The sequence below is a fragment of the Oncorhynchus mykiss genome, chromosome 11 (assembly GCF_057628025.1).
Source record: "Oncorhynchus mykiss isolate SJ-2025 chromosome 11, ASM5762802v1, whole genome shotgun sequence".
Lineage (NCBI taxonomy): Eukaryota > Metazoa > Chordata > Actinopteri > Salmoniformes > Salmonidae > Oncorhynchus > Oncorhynchus mykiss.
In genome coordinates, this window is record NC_143032.1 from 41,984,116 (window position 1) to 42,011,290 (window position 27,175).

General features: G+C 43.3%; 1 protein-coding gene across 3 annotated transcripts in view; it reads left to right on the top strand.

Annotated features, from left to right (window-relative positions):
• The window catches only part of ccser1 (coiled-coil serine-rich protein 1), a 109,994-nt gene that overhangs the window by 544 nt on the left and 82,275 nt on the right, over positions 1-27,175 (top strand). For 2 of the 3 annotated variants that reach the window (XM_021620868.3, XM_021620867.3), the window contains exons 2-5: positions 4,362-5,628; positions 7,520-7,713; positions 13,588-13,678; positions 16,800-16,920. In XM_021620868.3, the coding sequence (XP_021476543.1) occupies positions 4,383-5,628; positions 7,520-7,713; positions 13,588-13,678; positions 16,800-16,920 (1,652 nt within the window). In that variant the 5' untranslated portion in view covers positions 4,362-4,382. Of the gene's footprint in view, positions 1-4,361; positions 5,629-7,519; positions 7,714-13,587; positions 13,679-16,799; positions 16,921-25,361; positions 25,636-27,175 lie in introns of those variants that run through there. The other variant, XM_090190166.1, reaches the window with a different exon arrangement.

Sequence of the window (27,175 nt, forward strand, 5' to 3'; positions counted from 1 at the left end):
ATTAAACCAAGCATGCCATGACTATGAAGATGGTATATTCTGAATCAATTTAGATGTTCTTTTTTTTTGGTAGGTGTCTTTCAATCTTCAGTAGCTGTTACACAAAGTGAGCTATGACTAAAACAATTATATATTCAGAATCAGGGGAGAATATGTAAAAAATAATAATAATAATCCACAGTTATTATTTAGAAAATGTGTTGGATTTTTGTTGTCGCTTTCAATCTTCAGTAGCTCTTAGTAGCATGTAGCATGCCATGACTATGACAATTTATATATTCTAAATCATGGGAGGATGGACAAAAATTAACTTTATATTTATTTACATTGCTTAGTTTTTGTTGTTGTTTTTGGTAACATTTTCATAGTCATGGCATGATTTGTGTAAGGGCTATTGATGATTGAAAAATGTAAATTAAGAGATTTCCAAAATAAAAGCAGTTTTTTTTTCACATCCTCTCCTGATTCTGAATAGTCATGGCACACTTTGTCTAAGAGCTATTGATGAGCGAGAACCAAATATCCACTGAATATCCAATATATATATATATATATATATATATATATATTTTTTTTTACCTCTGTAGCTAATGTTAGCTAGCTGGCTAAATTCATAGCAAGGAGACAATTTACTAGCTACCTCGTGATGTTACTCCAGATTACATCTAGTGAGTTATCAAGATACCCACGTTAACATTTTAATAGCAATGTAAACAGCAGCTGTAGTTTGCTACATCATGTACACCAGTGCAACAACTGTCAGTGTTTCTCAACAGTGAATTAGCTAGCTAGCTAGGCTAGTAGTCATATTGCTCCATTACCTTTTTTGGAAGGGATTTTTGTGGCATGATTGATAACATTACCTAGCTAGTGCATTGCATTCAACTTTAGACCTAGTTAGTATTTTAAAGATAAAATACGATGATTTGCCTATAGCCATGTTATAACTCTTTTTTTATAAGGCTTTTTACACATTTTGAATTATTTATAAAGGCATTATAAAGAATACAAATTGGTAAAAAGCCATATTTTGAGTCATCATGGCTAATGTGCCTAGTGAGATGATGCATAGGTCCTGCATTCCATAAAGAAAATAGCATTTATAGTACAGAATCTGATTGTTTTATTTTTATATTTAACTAGCAAGTCAGTCAAGTGAAAATGTGTATTTACAAACCTATCCGGCCAAACCTGGATGACGCTGGGCCAATTGTGCGCTGCCCTGTGGGACTCCCAATCACGGCCGGATGTGATACAGCCTGGATTTGAACCAGGGACTGTAGTGATGCCTCTTGCACTGAGATGCAGTGCCTTAGACGTCAAGTAACTGCTCTAACAATGGAAATGAATGTCCTCAAAGATAGAAGGGAGGTGAGATCAGATGGGACTCTTCTAGGCAATGAGAGCAAAAATATTTTTTTTATGACCATGGTTCCACATATTCCCATGACAAGGGAAAACTATTATTTGTATTTTATTCTGTTATATTCCATTATAATGTTACTATAAAATACAGTGGGGCAAAAAAGTATTTAGTCTGCCACCAATTGTGCAAGTTCTCCCACTTAAAAAGATGAGAGGCCTGTAATTTATCATAGATACACTTAAACTATGACAGACAAAATGAGGGGAAAAAAATCCTGAAAATCACATTGTAGGATTTTTAATGAATTTATTTGCAAATTATGGTGGAAAACTTTTGTTATTAACCAAATACTTATTTATCTCAATACTTTGTTATATACCCTTTGTTGGCAATGACATAGGTCAAACATTTTCTGAAAGTCTTCACAAGGTTTTCACACATTGTTGCTGGTATTTTGGCCCATTCCTCCATGCAGATCTCCTCTAGAGCAGTGATGGTTTGGGGCTGTTGCTGGGCAACACAGACTTTCAACTCCCTCCAAAGATTTTCTATGGGGTTGAGATCTGGAGACTGGCTAGGCGACTTCAGGACCTTGAAATGCTTCTTATGAAGCCACTCCTTCGTTGCCCGGGCGGTTTGTTTGGGATCATTGTCATGCTGAAAGACCCAGCCACGTTTCATCTTCAATGCCCTTGCTGATGGAAGGAGGTTTACACTCAAAATCTCACGATACATGGCCCCATTCATTCTTTCCTTTACACGGATCAGTCGTCCTGGTCCCTTTGCAGAAAAACAGCCCCAAAGCATGATGTTTCCACCCCCATGCTTCACAGTAGGTATGGTGTTCTTTGGATGCAACTCAGCATTCTTTGTCCTCCAAACACGACGGGTTGAGTTTTTACCAAAAAGTAATATTTTGGTTTCATCTGACCATATGACATTCTCCCAATCTTCTTCTGGATCATCCAAATGCTCTCTAGCAAACTTCAGACGGGCCTGGACATGTGTCCCCCTGCTTAAGCCAGTACGTCTGGCACTGCAGAATTTGAGTCCCTGGCGGCGTAGTGTGTTACTGATGGTAGGCTTTGTTACTTTGGTCCCAGGTCTCTGCAGGTCATTCACTAGGTCCCCCCGTGTGGTTCTGGGATTTTTGCTCACCGTTCTTGTGATCATTTTGACCCCACGGGGTGAGATCTTGCGTGGAGCCCCAGATCGAGGGAGATTATCAGTGGTCTTGTATGTCTTCCAAGCTGCTTACCTATTGCAGATTCAGTCTTCCCAGTCTGGTGCAGGTCTACAATTTTGTTTCTGGTGTCCTTTGACAGCTCTTTGGTCTTAGCCATAGTGGAGTTTGGAGTGTGACTGTTTGAGGTTGTGGACAGGTGTCTTTTATACTGATAACAAGTTCAGACAGGTGCCATTAATACAGGTAATGAGTGGAGGACAGAGGAGCCTCTTAAGAAGTTACAGGTCTGTGAGAGCCAGAAATCTTGCTTGTTTGTAGGTGACCAAATACTTATTTTCCACCATAATTTGCAAATACATTTATTAAAAATCCTACAATGTGATTTTCTGGATTTTCTTTTCTCATTTTGTCTGTCATAGTTGAAGTGTACCTATGATGAAAATTACAGGCCTCATCTTTTTAAGTGGGAGAACTTGCACAATTGGTGGCTGACTAAATAGTTTTTTGCCCCACTGTATGTGTGTTCCAATTTTGTTCCAATCAAAAGGGGTGCTGTCAAAGTGATTAAAATCAGATTGGACCACCCATCCTTTTGCACACCTTTGTTCTTCCATTAATTGAGAGCTGTCAAAAGATTTTTCATGCCAAGACATTACATTACTTGCCTAGTAGGACACGTGATACACAGTAGCATTAAAAGTAGAGCTCTATAAAGGGATTAGGGTTCCATTTGGGATGCTATCTATGGCATGTTTATGTTGGTTTAATTTTGGAATCAGAAATACCTCTGTCCAAAAAAAACTTAAAAAACACTGGTTGTTATTCACCAGCACTGTCGAGTATGGGCATGACAGAGTATTAATTGCTTGTGTGATTTATTAACATTGTTTGCCAAGTAGCTTATTATAATAAAATGTATTTGAGATGTTACTAATGTCAGGCTGATAATATCGATGGCCTCCTAGTTCTAAGACTCTTCTGTAGCTTTTGTACTGTGTACGCAACCTTTCTAGTTACACTTAGCCTAACTTGTGTTGAAATTGACTAGGCTTATTAGACATTCATATTGAATCTACAACTCCAAGTGAAAATAGACCTAACTATCTCTGGTTTTTCTCTGTGGGACTTTGCTCCATCCATGCAATCAGTAACGCGTTGGAGGTAGCCTATCTCTGTATTTTTCATAGTAGAACTTCTAAGTTTGATAAAACCCCCGTGGGCCATTTCTAGCCGGGATATGCAAAACATTCAATTTGAATGGTCCAAGATAAGGCTATAGTGAAGTTAGTAATTGTTTTATATGAGGTATTGTGTAGTTGTATAAATGTTGTGTGATCCATCACGTCTAATGGCTTATTCCAATGAATGTATAGCCTACTCTTAATTATAGGTTTCCGGGAAAATGTTTCCTCAGTTTTAAATTGAATTGTGTGACTGAGGACAATACTGTAGGCTGCTATATAGGCTAGATTTGTTGCATTGAAATGACTACTTGGCCTATTTCCTCTTTTGTCACTCTAGACAATACCATGTCTATCTATCTTACAGAGAGTATAAATATTGTACACTATATTCACACAACCTTTTTTTTTGTAGATTACATTACACTTGTAGCCTAATAGTTTCAGTAGTTTGTCAAATGGCACTTTTGGAAATGCACACAAGGAAATGGACAATGCATCTTCAGACTGATGGTTGTGGTGTTGAGGTTGTGTGGTTCATCCCTTGATGGGACCTTTTTTAAACCAACCCGAAGCCCTGATTTCTTTCACTGTGCGTCTCTCTGACTGTGTCATGTCTGTTTTGCAGAGTGACTGCCGCTGAACCTTGATGGGCGAATCAGGGTCGCGCCGCTCTACGCTCGTCTCCAGGCTGCCCATCTTCAGGCGTAGCGTAAGTAAGAGGCAGGACTCGTTGCCCTCCTCCCCATCCTCGGCCGGCGTGGGCAATGGCGTTCACACCTCGTCCCCCTCCAGCACCAACTCCAGCAACAGCAGCACGGGCAAGCGCCGCAGCCTGTTCCGCACGCCCTCCATCAGCTTCAGCAGCAAGAGGAACAGTGAGCCACCACGCATCCAGACCCCTCCTCTGGACCCAGCCCAGGACACCAACAGCAGCCAGAACAACCCTCCGCTGGGCTTCCAAGATGGCGCTGTGCTTCCACGGGCCAAGACGCGCCACTCCTTTGGCTTTGGGGGCCACCGGCAGAAAAAGATCACCCGCTCGCAGACTGAAGACTTTGAGAAGGTGACCTCCACGGTCAATAGGAACGTGTTCATCAACTGCATCAGCTCAGGTACCAACGAGGGCGATGACTCGGGGTATCTGGATGACTTCAGCGGCGAAAGCAAGCGCTCGTACAGGCAGAAGAAACAGCTGCTGCCCAAGTCCTTCTCTGCCCACCACCGCTTCTCCAAGAACTCTGAGCAGTGCAAGCCCCCAGTGGTGAGTGTAGTGCCCCCGACGTCAGAGGGTACCCCGGGCTCGTGGCCAGGCGAGCTGTTGGGGGAGAGCTCCCTGCAGTCACCCATGTTGTCTGAGGACCGCACCACAGCCCTCACCCCCTCTGAGTTTAATGTCCCCATCACAGAGGACTCTGTGTCCGAGGTGGATGTGCTGCTTGCCCCCAGCCTCGCCGCCACGCCAGATAACTTCAGCCACGTCGTCTCTACCTCCCAGGTGTTCTTCATGCCTGCCCAAGCTGCCACAGACAAGCCCCTTCTGCCAGACACCAGCACCGCAAACACCACAGAGTGTGAGACTGAAGTCCCTGTCACAGAACCAGCAACAGCTGCAACACCACCAATGTCACCGGAACAACAAACACAATCGCAGGAAGAGAAGGAAGAAGAGGAAGAGAAGAAGGAGGATGTTATGATGGTGGAGGAGGTCAGACCAGCGCAGACAGAGACTAGTGAGAGCGAGTCAGGCCCAGTGCGTAGTAAAGGCTACCATTCCAATCCAGAGCAGTCTGAGAGGAGGTCCAGGAACACAGTGTTCATCCAGGAACCAGGCAAGGGAGCGTGCTGCGGTAGACATGAACCCAGGTCATGCCACCTGAGGAAACCCCACACAGGTAAAAACTGAACAATTAATTGAATAACATGCGGAGTACTGATTGATCTCTGTGATTGACTAATTGATAATAGAAAGGAGGTGCATTGCTCTTGTGAAAAGCTAATTGTAAATTACTGACAAGTATACTGAACAAAAATATAAACGCAACATGTAAGGTGTTGGTTCCAAATTTCAAGAGCTGAAATAAAAGATCCCAGAAATATTCCATATGCACAAAAAGCACACATTTGTTCACGTTCCTCTTAGTGAGCCTTTCTAATTTGCAAAGATGTGGCGTGGCATATCAAGAAACTGATTAAACAGCATGATCATTACACAGGTGCACCTTGTGCTGGGGGTAATAAAAGGCCACTCTAAAATGTGGACTTTTGTCACACAATGCCACAGATGTTTCAAGTTTTAAGGGAGCATGCAGTTGGCATGCTGACTGCAGGAATGTACACCAGAGCTGTTGCCAGATAATTGTCGTTTTAGAGAATTTGGCAGTATGTCAAACTGGCATCACAACCACAGACCACGTATAACCACGCTAGTCCAGGCCCTCAACATCCGGGTTCTTTACCTGCGGGATTGTCTGAGACCAGCCGCGGGATTGTCTGAAACCAACCACTCAGACAGCTGAGGAAACTGAGGAATATTAAAAACTAATTCTGATTGGCCTGCCCTGACTCCAAAGTGGGTAGGCCTATGCCCTCCAAGGCCCACCCATGGCTGCGCATCTGCCCAGTCATGTGAAATCCATAGATTAGAGCCTAATGGATGTATTTCAATTGACTGATTTCCTTATATGAACTGTAACTCGTTAAAATCGTAAAAATTATTGCGTTTTTATATTTTTGTTCAGTACATTTGGCCAAAGTGTTTGCACACAGTATTGCCTACCACCGTTTGAGACTGACTTTGTGTTTTCGATCACCGACAAATAGACATTTTCTGTTCAAAGTGGTTGAACTTTACACTGCTTTCACATTCAGAAGGCAGAGGTATGGTCTACAATGTAGGCTATATTTTATGTACCCTTTGGTTGGATGATGTTGAAAGTACCAAAATCAGAAAGACAAGACTGATTAGGGGGTTGAGCAGCGCTATTTTAGGCCCATGTGCCTGTTCTCAGTACAGTGGGAACTATTTCCTCTTAAAGGTATATTTATTAACCAATGGACAGCGGTTTCCTAAGACATTGTAGGCTGTAGTCACACCTGGATAACACCTCCTGTACAAATTCCTACCCTTTGGCTATGTCTTTCTGAAACGGCCCACTAGACTCCGCCGTTCACCTACCAAACTTGAAACAGTGTGGCACTGCTTGTAACATCCTTATATCTGAATAGTTTTCGTAAGACAACTGTTTGTGAACTGCATTGGTTAGTCTACTGGTTTTGGGCAGTGTTAGGCTATCCATAATGATTAACACATCACTGTTATTGTTCATTTCTGATGTAAGCTTATTTCTTGTCTGTCTGTTGCTTAGGTTACTTTGTATTGGTGATAACACGTAAGTAGTTATACTTGCACCTAAAAAGTGTGCTCCGTGATGATGTAGATCTATAACCCAAATTCAATCAATTAGTAAAAGTAGCCTTATTCCCTCACTATATTGGAAAAGTGCCTTTACATTAGTGCAAAGGTCACCTAAAATAATTTATTTCCATAAAGTCACTGAAGCTGTTGTTGCAAAACACTGGATCGCTTCCAGCCCCAAGGCTTGCGATAGCCAATTGATTGTTTGCTTGTTTTGAAGTTTTCCCCCCCAACGTGTAGTCTGCAGTTGTTTGTCTGTGTCGCATTCGACAGTCTGTCTACTTGTCTGTTCGCCACTTTTTTGCCTAGCTCCCTGCCTCCACGTCAGCAAAAATATTATCATGTGTCTTGTGCTCTGCCCTCCACAGTGTCCATGTGCAGCAGCAGCGCCAGCCCCTACCACGAGGTGATGCGCATGGAGCGCCGGCTACGTTCCTCCTCGGAGGGTGCCGGGGGGCCACGGGGGCTCCACCTCAACCTCAAAGATCCCCATTGCACTGCCGAGGGGCGCGTGCTGCTGAAACAGAGGACCAACTCGTCGTCCTCCAAGCTTGGCAGCCTCGTACGTGTTTACACTACACTACACTTCAGTACAGCACAGTTACACTAGGATTACAGTAGAGGACAGTCCAGCAGGGGAGCTGGCAATGGTGCTAGCGGCTCCTCACTGTTGCTGCAGACTAAATAGCTTAGTCCATGGCCGCATCCTTCTCTGGATTACACTCTCACACGGGGAAAACAGCCCGCCCTAAATTAAACAGACTAATCATCTAACTAACTGTGCTGCAGATCAGTGCAACAGGACAGCAACTTGTCACTCAAGGGATTGCGCCTGACTCCTTCCTGTCTGGCCACTCCAATCCACATGCCTGCATAAACCGCCACCGAGCAGAGCAAAATTCAGTTGGTGGTACAGTAACCAAAAAAGCTTGGGAACCACTGCTGTAGTGCACCACATTTTTCAGGCTTATACTTAGATCTATTTCATTTTCGAGGTGGCTCGACAACCCTCATCTTCCATACCTAGAAAGGAAAGCACATGTGAAATACGTGGGGCTAACATGTGGGGCTAAATCTGTGGTTGATAAAATCTAAGTGGCGGCCGACTCTACCGTCTTGTTTTTTTGCTCTGGTGGAGAATCACAAAGTGTGGCTGTAGGAGTATATTACCAATTTAGTCTCTTTTTACCAGCTTCTTTTTTAACTTTGGGTGAAAAAAAGAAGGCAATCCAGTACGACGAGTAGAGCTTCAGTGAAACGCTAAAGTGTTTTCCATTGTCTGTTGAGTAGGTTTGTGGTTTCATGAGCAGTCAAGTGTGATGCAGAGGTGGACTAAAGTAGTTTTCTGTACAAGGCAATACTGGGAAGATAATCCCTCCCTTCTCTGTCATAATTACAATACACTCAACAGCCAACAGGATATATGCCTGCTCTGTCTTACACTTTGGGTACAAGATATACATACAATCATTCTAAACTGGCAAAAGTGCCTAAACTGTTTTTAAGTGAACTTGTATTATGTTCGGTACATGTATTCACGTCATAAGACGTGCTTAGAGAACCGTGTGGATGTTGAAGGAACTGGTATTTCTACCATCATACTGTACATCAAGAGATTGTTAACCAACCCATTTTTCAAAATATGTAGGAATTGTAGTCTCCCCTGGCCTGTAGTAGACTGGTAAGAAACGTTTGAGAACTTATTTGATTTGAGTGACACACTTTGACACGAATCATTTGTGTGAAGGGTTACAAACTAAGTCCTTTATTATCTATATGAATAGCCCCTCCTTAACTCTCAGGAGGGGTGTATTATTCACTAGGCTCCAAATGGACCAGGGAGGGGACCTATTTGAATTTGTCCTGTGGGAAACGCTTGTTTTATTACTGTGCCAAATGTTTTGCTATGGTGTGCGCTAATTAGGACGGACCCTATTTAGTTGACTGGTCGATTGTTTGGTCGATAGGCTGTTGGTTGACAATATCTTCTTTTTTTAGTTGAGCAGTGTAAAATATATTTAAAATCATGGCACTCAAGACACCTGTCAGATTCATGCCTGCCTGAGTGGACATTGCAAAAGGCACACCAGTATCACCGGTAGTATATTTGCCGTTAATTACCATAATTTCTAATCGACAATATTTATTTGGTTATGGTAATTTCTGTTAATGCATTCAATATATTATTATTACTGTCTTGTCTTTGTAGGAGTGGACACGTTGTTTGCAGAGTGCACAACCTAGGCTATACTTATGATAAAAAAAGTTGTGGGTTATTTCATTCCATTATCCAGTTGTCAATTTATTCATTAAGGATGTGCACCTGATTACGCATAGAAGTAGGCCTAGGTGACCTGGCCTGTGTGCAAATGTAAGCCTATAAATGTGCCCATTTGGGGATCTGATACTATTTCTGATTGACTTAACTCACCATCACTGTGGAACTTCTCAAAGTAATGTTTTCTTCGCCTCAAACAGCGAGTCAACAAAGTCTGTTTTTACATCCATTGATAATGACAATAGTTCCTCAACATAGCCTATTTGAAAGTCTTTAGAGCTCTCTCCCTTTCCATAACCACTCAGCATGAAAGGGGAAGAAAATGTCATGCTCTGATCTGGTGGAAACATCATAAAATAGGCCTACCTGATTACTTCTTATCCCTTGTGTAAATAGCTTACAGCTGTGTCTGTCCTGAGCTCACTGGCGTGGGAAACTCTAAGGGCCCGGGAATATTTTATACAATGTCGCAAGTTTGCTAGCACGAGCATCTGGCCGGACCAAGTTAATAGTTGACACAATGCCTCTCGGGTCAACTAATACACCCCTGGAGTCTGGACCTCTGCAACGGCACATTTTTCTCTATTGGTCCTCTTGAATTAACTCCACAGGCACAAAATGTATAATATCTACTGACCCAAAGTCTTTCTATGTGCAGAATAAGAGACACCTGCTTATTCTGAATGTTTTCCATATTACTGAGGTTGGCATTGATGAAATAGATCCTTGTTTTAACGAGCCACCGTTTTTTAATCTCTATTAGCATAAAGTTACTCACTCAAACATTATTGCACTGTAAAAAAGGTCAGAGCTTGCACAGTGAAGGAGTTTTAATACACATCTATTACTGGGGGATGACATTAACACGCTAATTTAGCTCCAAATGATGTATATAATAGATGTCATTTTACAACAGTGGGTGAGGACTGACACCCTGTTCCAATCACTATTACTTGAGGAACACCTTAGTTGAGCATAAAGGGCTATATTACCTCTTCATAAGTGGAGGCTAATCATTTCCTTCAAAAGGTATTATACTTTATGCAGATAACTCTTACACTTGACTTGAGCTTGACATTTAGGGTCAGTTTCCCAGGCACAGATTAAACCTTTAATTGATCATCTCTATTGAGGATGCTTCTTAGACCAATAATATTCTTAAAGGGATACTGGCAATTAAGAACGGTGTGACAGTGGACAACAGGAGCTTTGTTTGGACACAATGACACTGCCTGGTTCTGATTCACATTGATGTACCCAACTTTAAAGGGATACTGTAGAGATTCTGGCAACCGTTTATTCTACTTACCCTAAGTCGGATGTACTCGTGGATACCAATTGTATGTCTCTGTGTGCAGTATGGTGATGACACCACTGATAAGTAATTACAAGATGAGTAAAATAGGTTTCCTTGCCCATGAACATATTTTGTTGGAAATGTGGTACACTACAGTGACATTTTTAGCTAGTTAGTAGTACACATCCATCTTATTGGAATTGTGTGATTCACCAATGAAAGCTGCATCACATTTACCTCTTAATGTTATCCAAATGATATGAAATCTTTTTTATTTTTTACCCAACCTTTAACCATGTCCATAACAATCCCTTAGATGTTTTGTATGTAATTCATATTTTCTAGCTTCTGCATTTCCTGTGCACCTTCTGATATTTTCTTCAAATTTTTACCAACAGACCAGACGTGGTAACCATTTTTCTGTGTATCACCACAAGATGGCAGTGTATCCTTTTGAAACATGACAAAAGGAGAAGGGGTCATCATGTACATGATTCCTCAACCACTGCTTGGAAGTGGATGTCTTTGAAAATGTAATCAAATTTGACTGGGTCAATGGCTTCAAAATCTCAATGGATAAAATCATTGATTATGAGATTAAGAGATTGGATTTTAATAACCTTTGCTTTGGTGACCCGTTATGGATCCAGTACAGCCATGAATGAACCCTTAAAATACATACAGTGCCAGTCAAAGTTTTGGACACACCTACTTATTCAAAGATTTTTTTATTTTTAATTTTTTTACTGTTATCTACATTGAAGAATAATAATAATGAATACATCAAAACTATGAAATAACATGTAGTAACCAGAAAAGTGCTAAACAAATCTAAATATATTTGAGATTCTTCAAAGCCACCCTTTGCCTTGATGACAGCTTTGTACACTCTTGGCATTATCGCTACCAGCTTCATGAGGAATGTCCACAGTCTTGTTCCCATATATGCTGAGCACTTGTTGGCTGGTTTTCCTTCACTCTGCGGCCCAACTCATTCCAAACCATTTCAATCACTCTCCTTCTTGGTCAAATAGCCCTTACACAGCCTGGAGGTGTGTTTTGGGTCATTGTCCTGTTGAAAAACGAATGATAGTCCCACTAAGCGCAAACCAGATGGGATGGGGTATCGCTGCAGAATGCTGTGGTAGCCATTCTGGTTAAGTGTGCCTTGAATTCTAAATAAATCACAGACAGCAACGCACCATCTCACCTCCACCTCCATGCTTCACTGTGGGAACCACACATGCAGAGATAATCCGTTCACCTACTCTGCGTCTCACAAAGACACTGCGGTTGGAACCAAAAATCAGACCAAAGGACAGATTTCCACCGATCTAATGTCCATTGCTCATGTTTCTTGGCCGAATCAAATTTCTTCTTCTTATTGCAGTCCTTTAGTAGGGGGTTCTATGCAGCAATTTGACCATGAAGGCCTGATTCACACAGTGTCCTCTGAACAGTTAATGTTGTGATGTGTCTGTTACTTGAACTCTGTGAAGCATTTATTTGGTCAGCAATCTGAGGTGCAGTTAACTCTAATGAATGTATCCTCTGCAGTATAGGTAACTCAGTCTTCCTTTCCTGTGGCGGTCCTCATGAAAGCCAATTTCATCATAGCACTTGATGGTTTTTGCGACTGTACTTGAAGAAATTTTCAAAGTTCTTGACATTTTTGAAATTGACTGACCTATATGTCTTATTTTAGCTGTTCTTGCCATAATATGGACTTGGCCTTTTACCAAATAGGGCTGTCTTCTGTATACCACCCCTACCTTGTCACAACACAACTGATTGGCTCAAACACATTAAGAAGGAATTAAGTTCCACAAATGTACTTTTAACAAGACACACTTGTTAATTGAAATGCATTTCAGGTCACTACCTCATTAAGCTGGTTGAGAGAATGCCAAGAGTGTGCAAAGCTGTCATCAATGCAAAGGGTGTCTACTTTTAAATATATTTGGATTTGTTGAACACTGTTTTGGTTACAACATGATTCCATATGTGTTTCATAGTTTTGATGTCTTCACTATTATTCTACAATGTATAAAATAGTAAAAATAAAGAAAAAACCCTTGAATGAGTAGGTGTGTCAACTTTTGACTGGTACTGTACAACATGTCAATGCAAACAGTGACCTATAACGAAGCATTTAGGAAGTCCTCGTTATGTTTAAGTTGGTCTCTAAATCTCTAGTGAATCCATAGTCAACTGCCAAAATAATGGAAACACTTGAGTTAATGAGGGATACAAAGTATATTGTAAGCAGGTGCTTCCACGCAGGTGTGGTTCCTGAGTTAATTAAGCAATTGAAAAATTCTGGGCAGGCCTTTATTTTGGCTACCATGGCTTTGCCCCCATCCACAGGGCACAAGTGGTCACTGAAGAGTTTGATGAGCATGAAAACGATGTAAACCATATGCCACGGCCGTCTGTCACAAGATCTCAACTCAATTTAACATTAATGGGAGATTCTAGAGCGGCGCCTGAGACAGTGTTTTACACCACCATCAACAAAACACCCAATTATGGAATTTCTCATGAAATAGTGTCGCATCCCTCCAATAGAGTTCCAGACACTTATAGAATCTATGCCAACGTGCATTTAAGCTGTTCTGGCTCGTGGTGACCCATCGCCCTATTAAGACACTGTTGGTGTTTCCTTTATTTTGGCAGTTACCTGTATATGTCTGTATAGTGCCAGATCCCCCACCCCCACCTAACCTTACAAGTAAACACACTGGGCTCTAGTTATAGTCAACTTCTGACCCTACTCCGAAAGTAAAGTGGCATGCATCAAGCTTGTTGTTAAACTGTGTCCAGCGCACCAAGTCATACAGATGTCTCCATTGTGTCCTCAGGATGTACTGAACAATCTGGGCTCGTCTGAGCTGGATGAGGATGACCTGATGTTGGACCTGGACCTCTCTGATGACCAACGCCAGCGTCACGGTATGGACACTCCCAATCCATTCAACAGCAAATCCACCGGCTTCGTTCCCGAATGGCTCTCTATTCCTTACATTGCACTTATTTTTACCCATCGGGCTCTGGTCAGAAGTAGAGCACTATATAGGGTGCCGTTGGGGACGCAACCACCCTCTCTGCTCCTCTACTTCAGCCACTTGTCCAAGGAAATTTGGAGATTCTAGAATGACCTCTACACGTATCCAGGGACACACCCAAGTTTAAGCAGGACTAACTTGTTTGCTCAGATATTTAGGAAGTTTAGAATAGTTCTACTACATCTAAACCAAATACACTTGCTAGGACCGTTTTAAGCCAGTTCAGATGGTTTGTTCCCCCAGCGTTGCTATCATTAGTTCCTTGATATTCTCATAACACTTAGCAACAGAAATGGTTAATTCTCAATGCTTTTGATATGTTTTTGTTTAAATCATATTTCCCAGCAGCAGAAGACTGATTAAAACAAGTTTTGAGTGCGTCATAGGGAAGTGTTTTTGTAAGGATTTGTTTTTATTTTCTTGCATTCACTAACTTTGTGACATAACCTCATTGGTTCTTATGTATCCTAAAGATATATTATGCATTACGTAAAGAATTGCAAAACCGACATGACTGAGAAACAATTAATTGCCCTTGTATGAATGCAAGATGAACGCAAAGATGTAGCCTATTATTAGGAGCAGGATGTGTTTGGTGACTTGAGTGGAGACAACAGGCCAGATATGCCCCTTAGTTGACTCTTATCTAACGGGAGGTCTGAGTCAGTTCAACTAAACTTTCATATCTCTAGGCATGCAACATCTATGCAGGCTTGGATAATTACCTTCAATCTTAATTCTCTTAACACCCCTCTCTTTTTGGAGGTTGCATCAGAACACGCAAAAGTACCAGTAAACATGTACCGAGGGCAAAGCCTCTAGACAGAGAGCTTCCCAGGATGTCATCGCTAATACACACACAAAAAAAACATTTTGCATGGTAAGTTTTTTTTCTTTATACAGTGCATTCGGAAAGTATTCGGACCCCTTGACTTGTTCTACATTTTGTTACGTTACAGCCTTTATTTTAAAATTGATGAAATAGTTTTTTTCCCTCATCAATCTACACACATCACCACAAAGCAAAAACGGTTCTTAGAAATGATTGCAAATGTATAAATAAAGAAACTCTTCTTGGCTACAAGCTTGGCACAACTGTATTTGGGGAGTTTCTCTCATTCTTCTCTGCAGATCCTCTCAAGCTCTTTCAGGTTGGATGGGGAGCGTTGCTGCACAGCTTTTTTCAGATATCTCCAGAGATGTTTGATCGAGTTCAAGTAAGGGCTCTGACTGGGCCACTCAAGAACATTCAGAGATTTCTCCCAAAGCCACTCCTGTGTTATCTTGGCTGTGTGCTTAGGGTCGTTGTCCTGTTGGAAGGTGAACCGTCACCCAAGTCTGAGGTCCTGAGCGCTCTGGAGCAGGTTTTGATGAAGGATCTTTCTGTACCTTGCTCTGTTCATCTTTCCCTCGATCCTGACTAGTCTCCCAGTCGCTGCCGCTGAAAACATCCCCACAGCATGATGCTGCCACCACCATGCTTCACTGTAGGGATGGTGCCAGGTTTCCTCCAGACGTGACGCTTGGCATTCAGGCCAAAGAGCTCAAGCTTGGTATTATCAGACCAAGAGAGTCCTTTAGGTGCCTTTTGGCAAACTCTAAGCAGGCTGTCATGTGCCTTTTACTGTGGAGTGGCTTCCATCTGGCTACTCAACCATAAAGGCCTGATTTGGTGTAATGCTGCAGAGATGGTTGTCCTTCTGGAAGGTTCTCCCATCTCCACAGAGGAACTCTGGAGCTTTGTCAGAGTGACCATCGGGTTCTTGGTCACCTCCCAGACCAAGGCCCTTCTCCCCCGATTGCTCAGTTTGGCCGGGTGGCCATCTTAGGAAGAGTGTTGGTGCTTCCAAACTAATTCCATTTAAGAATGATGGAGGCCAATGTGTTCTTGGGGACCTTCAATGCTGCAGAATTGTTTTGCTACCTTTCCCCAGATCTGTGCCTTCGACACAATCCTGTCTCGGAGCTCCACGGACAATTCCTTCGACCTTATGGCTTCGTTTTTCACTCTGACATGCACTGTCAACTGTGGGACCTTTATTAGAGAGTTGTATGCCTTTCCAAATCATGTCCAATCAATTGACTCAATCAAGATGTAGAAACCTTTCAAGGATGATCAATGGAAACAGGATGCTACTGAGCTCAATTTTGAGTCTTATAGCAAAGGGTCTGAATACTTATGTTAATAAGGTATTTCTGTTTATTTTTAATAGATATGCAAACATTTTACAAAACTTTTTGCTTTGTCATTATGGGGTATTGTGTGTAGATTGAGAATTGTTTTAGAATTGTACATAACTTTTTTTTTTTAAATGTTATAATAAGGCTGTAACCTAACAAAATATGGACAGTCTGAATACTTTAAGAATACACTGTATACTAGCCTAAATGGTTCAGACTGTGCTGTGAAATCCCTGCAAAGAATTGATAAATCGCACACTTAAAGTGAAGTGACGATGTGACTTACTGAAGAAGAGAATTAAGTGGAAAGTATCTCACACTAACTCAAATTAAGGCACACCAGACATGCCCACACACACACACACACACACACACACACACACACACAAATGCATGGATGCTCCTGTTTTAGTGCTCTCAGGTGGCTGCTTGGCATTTTTATTAAGAACCAGGCAGTTTCACAGCAATTTATGGGCTGCTGAGCTGAGCCACATTCAGTTTTACCTTGAAACTGAGCCATCCACATCCCTTTTTTAAAGATCTGGTTATTTCTGATTGTCAAAACTGTTTTCTTAGTAGTTTCTGCATGAATGAAACATTAAAACAGATGCCATTGTGTATTTTACTCTGCACTCAGAATGTAAAGGAAATATTTGATTTCTGTAGTATAGTGTTCGTTTTTAAATACTAACAACACTCTTTATAGCATATTGTCCAGGATGGACTACTCTAAGCATGTTGTCAACTCTGTAAACACAAGCCTATTGTGCCACATGACATTGACTCAATGGTTTTGTGTGTGTGTGTGTGTGTTTGTGTGTGTGTAGTATTCCGAGAGGACTCCAGCCAGTCCCTAGCCTCCTGCCTGAACCTGATGCACTCCCCACTGGAGCCCAATGTCGACAGGATCCCTGGCAGGGAGCCCAGAGACACCACCACCATCCACAGGTGAGAGAGCCCTGCATCTATACCTAGTACATCATACTACAGCTCTCACTACACCTATAACGCTCACTACAGCTCTACACCTACATTACACTTAGACTTACACCGATAACACTCACTACAGCTATCACTCGTCCTTCACACATTCCCAACAGTGAGCAGTCACTGTATTTCCATGCAGAAAGGAAGGAAGGCTCATTACAACTCCTTAACAGAATTAACAGAAAGTTCCATTGCTCTTTATAGGAAGCCGTTATCACACAAAGCCATTAGCGCCAAACACTTCCTTCCAGGGGTGGAACTGATTAGGTAGAACAATGAGAGCCACGAACAGGCATGGATAAAATTCTCATTGCAACTAAAGCATTGCTATCTTAATTGTTTTTTATTAGAGAAGCCTTTTGATGTGGCCTAGCAGGAAACACTGATGGAGATTATTGCGATTAATGTGTAACACGTTTTATGTGTAACCCATGGAGATTAATGTAACGTTCTGACTATAACTATTGTTCCCTGAAGGAGGGACTATGGGGAGTTGCACTTTCACGTCTTCGGTTGTAATCATGCCTGACAAGGCCAATGAAATCCGTGTCTCACTGGAAGCCCCATCTTCCACAGGTGATAAGTGTGAGGCTTGGTTTCATTCCTTCAATTTAATACCGCTCTTCACAGAGCCCAGGAACTTGGGCCAAATGGGTGTTGTACAGGGTTTGCTCCACTAAAAGTTTTGTGATTATGCTGCGGGACTTAGAGGTAATTTGTGGTTTAGTACGGTACCCTGCGTCACAATTTCATTGCTCCAGACCAGCGCAAGGGGGAGTTAGAGCACTGATTATGCTTTTGGGTCCTACTGTGTTTCTGACAATGAATGTGCGACATACACAAATAAAATTACTAGTGTCATGCACAAAGTAGATTTCCTAACTGACTTGTCAAAACTATCATTTGTGGATGTGTAGGTAAACTTCCGACTTCAACTGTATGTGCATACAGCCCTCGTGGAGGGCGCCCTTGCAGACTGAACGGTAGCGATGACATTCGGAGGTAAACCTCTAGCCATTAGATTGGCCCTCTCATGGACAGGCCCATAGGAACCAAATCTCTGGCCTCACATGCCAAACCTGCCTGTGAGCCCTGGGACAACAGGTTCGCTTTAAAGGTGAATGGTTTTCGTCAACCAAGGCTGCCTGGTCCAACGGGAAACCACAATAATCAATGATAAACCCTCCCAGCCACAATAATGAATTATCAGCCCTCCCTATGAGATAGAAGATCTGCACCCGAGTTGAGGCAACCGGGAACATGCATCACCAAAAGTGGCAGCAAATGCGCACTGCTCCGCAGCAAGGAGGGGTAGGGACTGCCCCTCCTGTTGAGTATGCAACTGTCGTCATCTTGTTGGATCTGACCAGCACATGCCGGCCCAAAAAACATGGGAGGAGGTGCCTGAGTGCCATGTACATCATCAGAAGTTCCAGGTAATTGATATGCCGGGCACTCTGACACTGAAGTGAGTAACCCTTGCACAATTCTCCCCACCCTTGGTGTGATGTGTCGGTCGTGATCATATTGCAGAACAACGCCTGGCCCCTGAGAACCGCTTGTGACAGTAGCCAGGGATCCCTCCACTGGGCCAGTGCTGAAGGCATGTTGTGGGCAACTGAATCAACCGGTGTAGGTGGCGAGGTGCATCCAAGCGCATGGTTAACGTTCAGCACTGGAACAGCCACATCAATAGTAATCCCAGGGGAATGACCACTTTCATAGAAGCCATCATCCCCAGTAGGCACATGGACTGGCAAAAACATACTGTGCACCTCAACCGAATTTGGGCTATGCCGAGCTGGAACCTGGACACCCTCTCCGTGGATAGAAAAAAGCAAAGGGGTCCGGACTTTATGCCCCGTTCTAGACTTGTCCTCAGCAAGCATCTCAGAATTCGCACTTTCAAAATGCTCTCAAACCAGTGGCTGTCACAGTCTGTGCACTTCAGCAATTGGATTACCACCATCAACCTAAAGGATGCGTACTTTTATGTGCCCTTGTGCCCCAATCACAGACATTTTCTGTAGTTTCATTACAAGGCGATAGCCTACGAGTTTTTAGTCCTCCCATTCAGCTTGTCCCTCTCACCTCGCATCTTTTCAAAGGTGATGGAGCAGAGTCAAGGCTGATAGCAGCAGAGTCAAGGGAACAAGCAGTGTTGCACACATCCACACAGTGTTACACACACACTTGTTCCTGTACCCAAGAAAGGAAAGGTAACTGAACTAAATGACTATTGCCCCGTAGCACTCACATCAGTCATCATGAAGTGCTTTGAGAGACAAGGTAGAGGTGATATGATCCTTATCTGACACCCTAGACAGATAAGGATCGCCCCAATAGATACCGCCCCAATAGGTCTGATCCAGGCTGATGTCTCATTTTCAGTGTCTAGGTTTTATTTAAACCAGAAAAAGAGCTGAACTAAATCAAATCAAATTTTATTTGTCACATACACATGGTTAGCAGATGTTAATGCGAGTGTAGCGAAATGCTTGTGCTTCTAGTTCCGACAATGCAGTAATAACAAGTAATCTAACTAACAATTCCAAAACTACTGTCTTGTACACAGTGTAAGGGGATAAAGAATATGTACATAAGGATATATGAATGAGTGATGGTACAGAGCAGCATAGGCAAGATACAGTAGATGGTATCGAGTACAGTATATACATATGAGATGAGTATGTAAACAAAGTGGCATAGTTAAAGTGGCTAGTGATACATGTATTACATAAGAATACAGTCGATGATATAGAGTACAGTATATACGTATGCATATGAGATGAATAATGTAGGGTAAGTAACATTATATAAGGTAGTTTAAAGTGGCTAGTGATATATTTACATCATTTCCCATCAATTCCCATTATTAAAGTGGCTGGAGTTGAGTCAGTGTCAGTGTGTTGGCAGCAGCCACTCAATGTTAGTGGTGGCTGTTTAACAGTCTGATGGCCTTGAGATAGAAGCTGTTTTTCAGTCTCTCGGTCCCAGCTTTGATGCACCTGTACTGATCTCGCCTTCTGGATGATAGCGGGGTGAACAGGCAGTGGCTCGGGTGGTTGATGTCCTTGATGATCTTTATGGCCTTCCTGTGACATCGGGTGGTGTAGGTGTCCTGGAGGGTAGGTAGTTTGCCCCCGGTGATGCGTTGTGCAGACCTCACTACCCTCTGGAGAGCCTTACGGTTGAGGGCGGTGCAGTTGCCATACCAGGCGGTGATACAGCCCGCCAGGATGCTCTCGATTGTGCATCTGTAGAAGTTTGTGAGTGCTTTTGGTGACAAGCCGAATTTCTTCAGCCTCCTGAGGTTGAAGAGGCGCTGCTGCGCCTTCTTCACGATGCTGTCTGTGTGAGTGGACCAATTCAGTTTGTCTGTGATGTGTATGCCGAGGAACTTAAAACTTGCTACCCTCTCCACTACTGTTCCATCGATGTGGATAGGGGGGTGTTCCCTCTGCTGTTTCCTGAAGTCCACAATCATCTCCTTAGTTTTGTTGACGTTGAGTGTGAGGTTATTTTCCTGACACCACACTCCGAGGGCCCTCACCTCCTCCCTGTAGGCCGTCTCATCGTTGTTGGTAATCAAGCGTACCACTGTTGTGTCGTCCGCAAACTTGATGATTGAGTTGGAGGCGTGCGTGGCCACGCAGTCGTGGGTGAACAGGGAGTACAGGAGAGGGCTCAGAACGCACCCTTGTGGGGCCCCAGTGTTGAGGATCAGCGGGGAGGAGATGTTGTTGCCTACCCTCACCACCTGGGGGCGGCCCGTCAGGAAGTCCAGTACCCAGTTGCACAGGGCGGGGTCGAGACCCAGGGTCTCGAGCTTGATGACGAGCTTGGAGGGTACTATGGTGTTGAATGCCGAGCTGTAGTCGATGAACAGCATTCTCACATAGGTATTCCTCTTGTCCAGATGGGTTAGGGCAGTGTGCAGTGTGGTTGAGATTGCATCGTCTGTGGACCTATTTGGGCGGTAAGCAAATTGGAGTGGGTCTAGGGTGTCAGGTAGGGTGGAGGTGATATGGTCCTTGACTAGTCTCTCAAAGCACTTCATGATGACGGATGTGAGTGCTACGGGGCGGTAGTCATTTAGCTCAGTTACCTTAGCTTTCTTGGGAACAGGAACAATGGTGGCCCTCTTGAAGCATGTGGGAACAGCAGACTGGTATAGGGATTGATTGAATATGTCCGTAAACACACCGGCCAGCTGGTCTGCGCATGCTCTGAGGGCGCGGCTGGGGATGCCGTCTGGGCCTGCAGCCTTGCGAGGGTTAACACGTTTAAATGTCTTACTCACCTCGGCTGCAGTGAAGGAGAGACCGCATGTTTTCGTTGCAGGCCGTGTCAGTGGCACTGTATTGTCCTCAAAGCGGGCAAAAAAGTTATTTAGTCTGCCTGGGAGCAAGACATCCTGGTCCGTGACTGGGCTGGATTTCTTCCTGTAGTCCGTGATTGACTGTAGACCCTGCCACATGCCTCTTGTGTCTGAGCCGTTGAATTGAGATTCTACTTTGTCTCTGTACTGGCGCTTAGCTTGTTTGATAGCCTTGCGGAGGGAATAGCTGCACTGTTTGTATTCGGTCATGTTACCAGACACCTTGCCCTGATTAAAAGCAGTGGTTCGCGCTTTCAGTTTCACATGAATGCTGCCATCAATCCACGGTTTCTGGTTAGGGAATGTTTTAATCGTTGCTATGGGAACAACATCTTCAACGCACGTTCTAATGAACTCGCACACCGAATCAGCGTATTCGTCAATGTTGTTGTCTGACGCAATACGAAACATCTCCCAGTCCACGTGATGGAAGCAGTCTTGGAGTGTGGAGTCAGCTTGGTCGGACCAGCGTTGGACAGACCTCAGCGTGGGAGCCTCTTGTTTTAGTTTCTGTCTGTAGGCAGGGATCAACAAAATGGAGTCGTGGTCAGCTTTTCCGAAAGGGGGGCGGGGCAGGGCCTTATATGCGTCGCGGAAGTTAGAGTAACAATGGTCCAAGGTCTTTCCTCCCCTGGTTGCGCAATCGATATGCTGATAAAATTTGGGGAGTCTTGTTTTCAGATTAGCCTTGTTAAAATCCCCAGCTACAATGAATGCAGCCTCCGGATAAATTGTTTCCAGTTTGCAGAGAGTTAAATAAAGTTTGTTCAGAGCCATCGATGTGTCTGCTTGGGGGGGATATATACGGCTGTGATTATAATCGAAGAGAATTCTCTTGGTAGATAATGCGGTCTACATTTGATTGTGAGGAATTCTAAATCAGGTGAACAGAAGGATTTGAGTTCCTGTATGTTTCTTTCATCACACCATGTCACGTTGGCCATGAGGCATACGGCCCCGCCCCTCTTCTTACCAGAAAGATGTTTGTTTCTGTCTGCGCGATGTGTGGAGAAACCCGTTGGCTGCACCGCTTCGGATAGCGTCTCTCCAGTGAGCCATGTTTCAGTGAAGCAAAGGACGTTACAGTCTCTGATGTCCCTCTGGAATGCTACCCTTGCTCGGATTTCATCAACCTTGTTGTCAAGAGACTGGACATTGGCAAGAAGAATGCTAGGGAGTGGTGCGCGCTGTGCCCGTCTCCGGAGTCTGACCAGAAGACCGCCTCGTTTCCCTCTCTTTCGGAGTCGTTTTTTTGGGTCGCTGCATAGGATCCACTCCGTTGTCCTGTTTGTAAGGCAGAACACAGGATCCGCGTCGCGAAAAACATATTCTTGGTCGTACTGATGGTGAGTTGATGCTGATCTTATATTCAGTAGTTCTTCTCGACTGTATGTAATGAAACCTAAGAGGACCTGGGGTACTAATGTAAGAAATAACACGTAAAAAAACAAAAAACTGCATAGTTTCCTAGGAACGCGAAGCGAGGCGGCCATCTCTGTCGGCGCCGGAAGTACAAACTAAGCACCTCATAGGGACTAGTGAGCTGCAGGCAGGAATTAGCAATGAATCCTAATAATGAGCCACCTATGCAGGAGTAGTGCCCTCTTGTGGACAGAGAGCGACTCACCCAACTTATTACTCTCAATCCTTGAACACCATTGAACGCGCTTCCAAACTAAGTTGTGCTTCCATGAGACCCTGGATGAAGCCCAGCCCCTTATGGACTCGAGGGGCTCCAGCAATGGTTGACATAGCACACCGTTTGGCCGTTAACAAACGTGGTGGCACTGTTTTTGTGGAGGGACTCACCGGTCGCTCATACCCCTTCTAAGGCCCCTTGCTCCGGGGGTTACCCAAGCCAAGTGCTCGGAGGCTGTTTCCTCATCAGAAGTACCCACAAGCCCCACTCCAACTCCAGAAATTGGAAATAGGAATGTGATTGGCATAATGCTGGGTGAAATCTGGTAAGCTTCATTCACCTGAAGTTATGCATGCTAGCTGACGTTAGCCATGATGAAGCTTCTAGTCTAGCCTCTTTGACCACAGCACAGGACGTTTTTTGAATAAACAAGAAAATTAAAGCTAGCTACATATACTAAACAAGACCACTACCCAAGCAAGTCCAACATTAGGAAGTCAGAATATATTGTAGTAGCTAGCACACTATGCAGTGTTTGTTTAGTTAGCCTGGTCTCGATAGTCTACATAGGACCGGATCACCGAAGTGGGACCCGGATGCTTTTGGGAAGAGAGGCAGGAGGTGCCTAACCAAGGCAGACAGGAGGCGGGGGGATACCCACAGAACCTGGTCACCCTCTCTCTTTGAGTAGCCTCCCGTAACCGGCGACAGAGGGCACAGGAGCCGGTGAGACAATCGACCCGACCAACGACCCAATACATCTCTGCATCCCACATCGGAAACACCAAGCCACCTAGAGCAGGGGTCATCAACTTCATTCAGCCGCGGGCTGATTTATTCGTGAGGGAATGGTCGGGGGGCGGAACATAATTACAAATAATTAGAAGACTGCAAATAGACCGCAAGAAGCCCAAATGGATATAATATTTGATTAAAACATAATCGTTTCAAACCTTGCATACATTTGTATATGATCACGTAGTATGCGTGGGAATACTTGAACAGATTCCCGAAATTAAAATCACATGGAGCTGATATCATTGTGTTTTTACAGTCTTATGTTCTACAATAATAATTCAGAAAATGTAAAATGTGACAGAAGTGTGACTCCATGACTTCTAGCTTAAGCTAGAAGGGGCAATCGTTCTCCTAAAAGAGAAAACAGAATCACTTAAATTATCCCGTAAATTCAATGTGTGGGTTATAGGACATGAAATTGTCATGGAAGCGGGCAATCCCACTTCTTTCATGAGCAATCTTTTCTATGAACTGTTCGGGAAGGAGAAGCTGGGTCCCATGCTGCTAATTAACATTGAGCACGGCACGGGTCCTCTCCAGAATGTCTCTTGTTGTATGATTTATACAATTCCACAGTTGAAGTCAAACAGTGAATTGTTTGCCATGCAGTGGAATCGGGGGCTCTGATCTATGCATAGAATAGGATCAGCATCCTGAGTGCCTACACTAAAACAGAGGGGGTGACCTACAACGAGGTAAGATCCCAGCTACACAAGCTAAATCTGAGATGGGGCTTCATCCACCCGGCAAAACTCATCTTGACCTTCCAGAACACAACACACACATTCTCCACTGCCAAGGAAGCTCAAGACTTCAAGAATCACATCAAACCCAACACACAAGGGGATGAGTCAGATGGAACCCGATCATGACTGGCTTAACAGGAGAATATTAACACAGTGACACTGCCAATTAATGAACAATGGACAATCTATTGATGTGCCACACGGACTGGGGCTGCTTCCCTCTGGGGCTTTTGGGGCATTTAATCCTTACATGGGCAAAATAAGGCTATATACACTATGTGGCCAGTTTATTGGGTACACCGAGTACTGGGTCGTACCCCCCTTTGTCTCCAGAACAGCCTGAATTCTTAGGGGTATGGATTCTTCAAGGTGTAGCATTCAATCATTGCTCAATTGCTATCAAGGGACCTAACCTGGTCCGGAAAAACATTTGCCACATCATTACACCACTGCCACCAGCCTGTACCGTTGACCCAAGGCAGGATGGGCCAGTGGATTCATGCTGCTTACGCCAAATCCTGACTCTGCCATCAGCATGACGCAACAGGAACCGGGATTCGTCGGATTAATTTGTCAGACTCCTCAATTGTCCGGTGTTGGTGATCGCGTGCACACTGTAGCTGATTCTTGTTTTTAGCTGATAGGAGTGGAACCCGGTGTGGCTGCAATAGCCCATCCGTGACAAGGACCTATGAATTATGCGTTCCAAGTGGCCGTTCTGCACACTACTGTTGTACTGTGCCGTTATTTGCCTGTTTGTGGCCCGCCTGTTAGGTTGCACAATTCTTGCCATTTTTTTCTCGACCTTCTCTTGTCAATAAACTGTTTCCGCCCACAGGATTGCTGCTGACTGTTGTGCGTGAAAAGCCCAGGAGGACATCAGTTTCTGAGATACTGGAACAGGCATGCCTTGCACTGACGATCATACCACGCTCAAAGTCGCTTAGGTCAAATGCTTTGCCTCAAACGTTCAATCGAACAGTGACTGAATGGCTGTCTGCCTGCTTTATATAGCAAGCCACAGCCATGTGACTCATTGTCTTTAGGAGCGAGCCATTTTTGTGAACGGGATGGTGTACCTAATAAACTGACCACCGAGTATAAGTTGGAAATTATTCCCCTGAATTTTTTTTTGCTACTGCTAATGAGTCCCTCAAATTTTTTTAAATAAATATATTATTGGTGTCCCATTCATTTCGGGCAGGCTATTGAATTTATCTCCCAGGGAGCACTTGGCCTACAGGCCATGATGAATTATTGTTTAGACTGCATTTCTTGCACCCATATCCTCTTTTTACATAGTATGTAGCACTTAAATGCTTAATAAAAATGGAGGGCAAATATATGTTTGTCATATAAACCATATTGCTAATAATAGATGACAATGGATTAAGAACTATTGCTCCTACAGCCACTGTATCCTATTTGACGGTTTAGGCTTGCATATCTGTTATTTACTTTTCTTCATTACCCACCGTAACTTATGAAGTTTGCTAACGATACTGTAAAGGTCTGAAAATTGTTACCTATTTTGTTTTACTTTGTAAAAAAATGTTATACCTAAAGACGAAAAAAGATGCTCCTAAGAGACTCCATGTGTAAGGCTGCCACTCTCTGTTATGCTACAGCCCTGTAATGATAGTGGGGGAGTGGAGGGGGCGGGGGAATGGTTTACAGGGAGGTTTTCTGGGTGGGGAAGAACCAATGGGTGAGTTTCCCTGTGGGTCCTGCTTTTTGTTACACATCCATTGGCTAATAACACTAATGATCACAATCATATCATCAATATAAGCTTCCAATGCTAGCAATTCTCTTTTGGAATTTGGAAGGCCTAAATTGTCCTATCAACTGTTCCAGCTGTCTTGATATCCTAGCAAGAAACCATATTGATATAACAAGAAACACACCTGCTTCATAAAGACGCACATAGAGTGCAGAACCATTTCTACAATATGGCTGCTTTTTCATCAGCCTCAAACAAACGGTGTAATCATAATGAAACTAAAAATCACCATCTTGGGTAAAGGCGAAGACCAAGAAGGCAGAATCACTTTTCTAAAATGTATCCATAATGGAAAGAGAATTGTTTTTATTAATGTGCACAGTCCAAATTCATATGATCCAAAGTTTTTTGATTCTCTGAACAGCATATTGTTGGAATTAGCTGAATTCCACTTGGTTGTTGGGACAGACATGAATGCCATTTTGGACATGGGGTACAAATATAATAAGACCAACTACAATCCATATGTAACCAAACACATAATCCAGAAGCAAACAAGTACACTTTCTACTTAAACAGGCGTAAAACATTTTCTAAAATAATATAAAATCTATCTACACTCCTATTTTCTAAAATCAGGAAAATAGAAACTAGACATACAGTGGGGCAAAAAAGTATTTAGTCAGCCACCAATTGTGCAAGTTCTCCCACTTAAAAAGATGAGAGGCCTGTAATTTTCATCATAGGTACACTTCAACTATGACAGACAAAATGAGAAAAAAAATCCAGAAAATCACATTGTAGGATTTTTAATGCATTTATTTGCAAATTATGGTGGAAAATAAGTATTTACAAACAAGCAAGATTTCTGGCTCTCACAGACCTGTAACTTCTTCTTTAAGAGGCTCCTCTGTCCTCCACTCGTTACC